General features: G+C 38.4%; 1 protein-coding gene across 1 annotated transcript in view; it reads left to right on the top strand.

Moving 5' to 3' along the window:
• Window positions 1–3,130, top strand: part of FLVCR1 (FLVCR choline and heme transporter 1) — a gene marked incomplete at its 5' end in the record, with an annotated part of 37,311 nt that extends 34,181 nt beyond the window's left edge. The window contains 3 exons of the mRNA XM_082832653.1: window positions 979–1,046; window positions 1,211–1,286; window positions 1,710–3,130. Of these exons, the coding sequence (XP_082688779.1) occupies window positions 979–1,046; window positions 1,211–1,285 (143 nt within the window). The 3' untranslated portion in view covers window position 1,286; window positions 1,710–3,130. The remainder of the gene's footprint in view (window positions 1–978; window positions 1,047–1,210; window positions 1,287–1,709) is intronic.
• Window positions 3,131–6,000: the final 2,870 nt, after the last annotated feature.

Here is a 6,000-nt window from a genome sequence, read left to right on the forward strand (position 1 = left end):
CTTAGTAGTTCTGGCATGCGGGCTTAGTTGCCCCACAGCATGTGGGATCTTAGTTCCCCGACCAGGGATCGAACCAGTGTCCCCTGCATTGGAAGGCGGTTCTTTACCACTGGGCCACCAGGGAAGTCCCTCAAACCACTGAGTCTTATTGGTTTGATTCTAAAATATCTCTGAAACCTGTCCCTATATCACCATTTCTCACACATGCAGGCTTTCCCACCTCTCGGCAGGATGAAAGCCTCTTGACTTGCCTTCCTGCCTCTAGCCTTGTTGCTGATGACATCCCCCGCACAGCTGCCAGACTGAGTTCCCTAACGCACAGACCTGATCATGTCCTCCCCTACTCAGACGCAATGTCATCCTGCCAACCCAGCCTCCCATCTTGCCACCTGCCTCTTGTACTTGATGTTCCAATGATCCCAAACTACCTCTAGTGCCAAGAATAGGCTGTACTCTTCCTGTCCTGTTCTCTTGGCATGTACTGGTTTCCGCCTGCCTAGAATACCTTCCCCTCTCCTCTTATCTGCTTGACAAGTTCCAACTCATTTTTCAAGTTTCAGTTCAAACATATCTCCTCTGGTAAGCCTTTCCTGATTTCCTTCTGACATAGGCATTTTTTTCCCCACACTTCCGCTACACTGTGCATGCCTGCATTATTGGAGTTGTTATACAGTGTTATAGTTGTTTGCATGTCAGTGTTTCCCTAGACTGGAGTGTCCTTTAGGGAAAGAATGGTGCTTTTCATCTTTGTGTCTTGGTTCTTAGCATCCTGTATTTGTTCACTAATGAATGACTTGCTAATTAAGTTAATGGCTTAGAGAGATACTGTTATTTTTTCAGGCTACAAGAATGTTATGGAATATTATGGTACTGTAGAGTGCTAAATTTGACAGCATCAAAAAAGATTTTGTACTGCTTAGAAAAAAGTATATTTATACATACTCTACGGTAACTCCATTGATGCTTCTCTGTTTGCAGCATTAATCAAGTCCGATCTGAAAAGACACAATATAAATACAGGAATTACAAATGGCGATATTAAAGCTGTAAGTAGTGAATATTTTTATGATTATACTATTGGGAAATGTGTGCCTAGAGTGAGTATAAACCCGTCTGCCCCATCAGCTGTTGTTTTATTCCTGTGGATCTGTCATAATGGCATATGCCAGATACATACTGTAAATTTTTTATCCTCTTATTCTTTCTACAGGTACCAGTTGATAGCCCCACAGATGAAGAATCAAAAACTGTTCTGATGTCCAAGCAATCAGAATCAGCAATTTGAGGTGAAAGGAAAAGTTAATATCATGTGATAATTGAGTAATAATGCTTAGTTTATAGGTTGTGGGGAATGGACACTTACTTGAAAATTATTGTATGACTCCTGTATGCAGTTACTGTTCTTATTTGTTAATTTAAGCAATATTTTGCTTAAAATACTTTTGTTTACCTCATTTTAACACTACCATTTATCTAATGAGTGTCCCATCTTATATTATTGACCTAAAAGTAAGCTTCTTGACATTTGGTTTTTAAAAGTAAATGTTCTTTTTGTAGAAAATGGAAGCTTAGAAGGCTTTCTAAAATGATAATATGGAGGTCCAATCCCTTCAGGTCACATAGGAGTACATGCAATTTGTTTATATAAAACTATCCAGTGGAACCCAGTGTACAACGTATTCCTAATTATCTCCCTTTCCATTGTTCAGACCAGCTGTCCAAGCCCCCTCAGTGTGAATACAGTCTACGAATATGACACTTCTAACCCACCAAATGACACTATTGGGATGAGCCTTCCAGATGACCTCTTAAGATTTTTCCCATTTCTTACATTCTTGTTAGAAAATACTTTGTAACAGGTACTGTCAGTGACCATAAAAACTTTTCTGTGTGCAGACGGAACCCATAACTTTGGTCTTAGGCATATGTTCTCATTAAGCGAAGTAGCTCAGACACAGACTCATTACCTTGAGTTCTTCTTTGTGCTGCCTTCCCATTCATCGTAAGAATGCTAACACTATATTTTTCCACTCCAACTTGATATAGAGTAGTTTTGTATCCACTACCTTTTTTTACGCTTTTTTTCTTCAATATATAACTTTCTAGTAAGAAAATTTCATCCTATGTGTTACTGGCTTTTTCATGATTTTTTGTATCACACCTTATACTTTTGCCTTGAAGATTCCTGAGATAAGGAAATCTGTAATAACTTCAGGTAGCCTAGGTATTCCCATTTAGTGGAGACCTCTTGAAATGCTGTCTGTTCTAATTCAGAAAATCATTCTTTATGGAAGCTTTATCATTCTTTGAGGAATCCTGTGCCCAGGTCTGTGCTCCCTCAGTGTGTTGGGGGAGTGGATTCTTTTCTTCACCACAGAATGTGCATAGGCTCCAAACTGTTGGAACATCTGCTCTTTTACATGCTCAGGGTAAGGAGAATAGGACCAAATGCATTTCCACAGTGCCTACCACTGCGTTTTGTTTACAGTGAGAATCTCAATGCTGTTCATGTCCTGGCTCTCTAAGCTGATAGGGAATATCTTTAGAGTAATGGCATTTAAACAGCCATATTATGTCCACAGAAACACAAAAAGCCAATCAGGTATTCCCTTGAATATCCTTGAAGTGAATTAGCAATTCTGATTTGGGTGTACTATATGCATCGCTTTATACTGAAATTATAACATTCTCTGTAACCAAACGACAGTAAATTATGTGGAATCTTACCTTGGAGAACGTGTTACCAGAAGAACTTAGCTGGGAATCAGGAACTTCAGGTCTATGTCCTGGATCTGTTTCTAGTTTCCCTGTAAATCAGGCAGCACTTTCCTCATCCGTATAATGAATGTGTAAAATTTGATCTCAGAGATCTTTTTTGAATTTTAAATGCACTCATGGGGGGATAGACCAAATCATTGTACCACAGGAACTTAAATCTAGCTGTAGAAAAATTCCCTGGACAGTTGAATAAACAACTGTGGTTGTTACCTTGTAGATACAGGGAACTTAAAATCTGTTTTTAGAACTCCCCTGGTGGCACAGTGTTTAAGAATCCGCCTGCCAAGGCAGGGGACATGGGTTCAAGCCCTGGTCCGGGAAGATCCCACATCCTGTGGAGCGTCTAAGCCCGTGCACCACAAATACTGAGCCTGTGCTCTAGAGCCCGCGAGCTGCAACTACTGAGCCCACGAGCCACAACTACTGAAACCCATGCACCTAGAGCCTGTGTCTGCAACAAGAGAAGCCACCACAATGAGAAGCCTGTGCACCACAACGAACAGTAGCCCCTGCTCACCACAACTAGAGAAAGCCCTCACGCAGCAACGAGACCTAACACAGCCAAAAATAAATTAATTTAAAAAATATGCATGACAAAATTTTTAAAAAATAAAATCAAATCTGTTTTTAGCCTTTTTGTTCAGTTGGTGATAGCTCAGGCACAGTATGCTGAATCATTAACTTCCTTAGATATTTACGTCACAGATTTTATGGCCAAAAATATATTTTAAGGTACCTCCTCTAAATAATTGTTTTTACTTTTAAACAGTCAATGTTATTTCAAATAATCATATACTTGTCAAGTTCCTGAGGTTTGAACAAATTACAGATAAAAGTTGGAATATTTTATTTCTAAAAAGCATATATACATATATGTCGTATGTATTTTTCCTTGTTGATTAGAAAAAGAATGAAATATGATGTGACAAAACACAAAATGAATTGATAATTTTTCTGTATTTTGAATTAAATTTGTCTGTAATACATCAAACAAGAATGTCATGTAATTCTATGTCGTATCTTTGGAATATGGAGTTGGTAACTATCACTTGTGTAAATTTTAATCAAGTGATTTTAGAAAGAAACTGGATGCTTTCAAAAGCTCTTGTATTTATAAATGTTGCAAATATAGCTTTTGCCTTTTGTGAATGTTGGAGAAATGTCTTTAAAAATGTGTTTTAAAAACATGTGTAAACATAGAGTATTGCCAGAAGAATGCCTGTCAGTCTTAAGTCATTTTTCATGTTCTGATTTTTGCTTTTTGTACTATTTAGCTGTATTCTTGTTCTTCAGTTATTTCAGAATTGAGATAAATTTATTTTTTTAAGGCTAATTTTGTGTGGCTTTTTTCTTTTTAAGTTATGATGTTTTAGTACACATGGGGAATGGAAAGGGATTATAACATTTCAGAATGGGCCAAGGGAGAGAGGTGGTTTGTGGAATACAGTAAGTCCCCTACATATGAACGAGTTCTCTTCCCAGAGCTCATCCCTAAGTCCAATTTGTTTGTAAGTCCAACAAAGTTATTTTCACTTTTGTTTCTATTGTTATTGCTTGGCGCTTCTTAGCAGTAGTACCAGCTACATCCCTGCTGCTTTCATGCTTGCTTCCAGACATCCTAGGCTTGAAGTAAATACGCTATACTACTGTACTCTATATAGTACTGTACAGTAAGGTGCACAAAAGCACGTGATTGGACATGCAAATGCACGTTCGCATCTTTGAAAGTTCGCAACTTGAAGGTTTGTATGTAGGGGACTTAACTGTACAAGGTAACAAAGCCCACCAGGGTCAGGGTCCAGATCAGGTTCAGGGCTGAACCAGCAAAGTAGCCAGGGCTCAATCTCTTCCCCTTACTTTGGTGCCTGCCTCTCATTGGCCAGATGGGTGGCCCGCCATGAGCCATCATGGACACTACATCTAAGCTCCAGACTGTTCTCTGCCTTTTTCTCCTGGTAGCATGTGCCTGTATGGGACCTTATATCCTAGAGTATGTGTCACTGTTCCTCAAGGCCTTGCTGATTAATGTAATAATATCAATCTACAAGTTTATTCGTTGAAAATAGGGTAGGATAAATGTTCATTCTTCATAAGATTAAGTGAGATAATACATGAAAAGTGTTTAGAATTAAGCTTGACATAGTCCACACTCAAAAGTTGGGTATTGGGACCTCCCTGGCAGTCTAGTGGTTAAGACTCCACACTTCCAATGCAGGGGGTGCAGTTTCGATCCCTGGTCGGGGAATAAGATCCCACATACCACGCAGTGCAGCCAAAAGATTTTTCTTTTTTAAAAAGGGGCATTATTCTAATACATTAATGACTGGTAACTAGCAACGACTACCACTTACATGTATTTAAATTTGAAGAGAGACGTTCAAGTGACAGAAGAATACCAATGAGGAAAATCTGAAGTCCTGTGGAGGGTCAACAGAGAAGATATTTGGGGAGAAGGGAAGTGATGGCCTGCACCATTCAAATCAAACCGGGCAGGGTGCTGCCCACTCCAAATCCTCCCGAAGCTAGTCTTGTGTACTAATAAATGGGTTAGTGTCTATTAAGGAAACTGTAATAGAGACTGGAGGCCAGATGAAAGATTGGTCTAGGGCAGTGACTCCCAAAGGTTTTGATCTCAACATTCTTTTACACTTAAAAATCAATATGTATCATATTAGAAACTAAAACAAAACTACTTTATTCATTTAAAAATAACTTCATTATATCTTAACATGAATTACATCTTTATGAAAATAACTATTTCCCAAAATAAAGATGGTGAGAAGAGTGACTCTTTTAAATGTTTAAAGAATGCAAAACTCTTTAATGTCTGGCTTTATAGAAGACAGCTGGATTCTTAGATCCTGTGTTCAATCTGTAAAGATACGCTATTTTGACATGTTTGAAGGAAAGCTTTGCAGGTATCTGGAGCTGGAAAGGGAAACGTACTAGTCTTTTCAGGTACTTGTGGATATTCTTTAATACTATACCAAAATTCGAACTGGTAGTGTCTTAAAAGTTAGTTGCTATGTGGAATCTGAAACTTTGTTACATTAAAACCTAATGGTCTGTCTTCTTGTTTAAAGAGATCTATAACCATGCATGATTTTGTAATATTATTCATTGACATTTGGAAAATAGGATTTCACTGAATTATGCAGCTCTTCCAAATACTGATATATTTCATTATATGATGCCAGACAAATCACCTCTGATCTCGTCAGA

This window comes from Leucopleurus acutus, assembly GCF_964270905.1.
Source record: "Leucopleurus acutus genome assembly, chromosome: 2".
Lineage (NCBI taxonomy): Eukaryota > Metazoa > Chordata > Mammalia > Artiodactyla > Delphinidae > Leucopleurus > Leucopleurus acutus.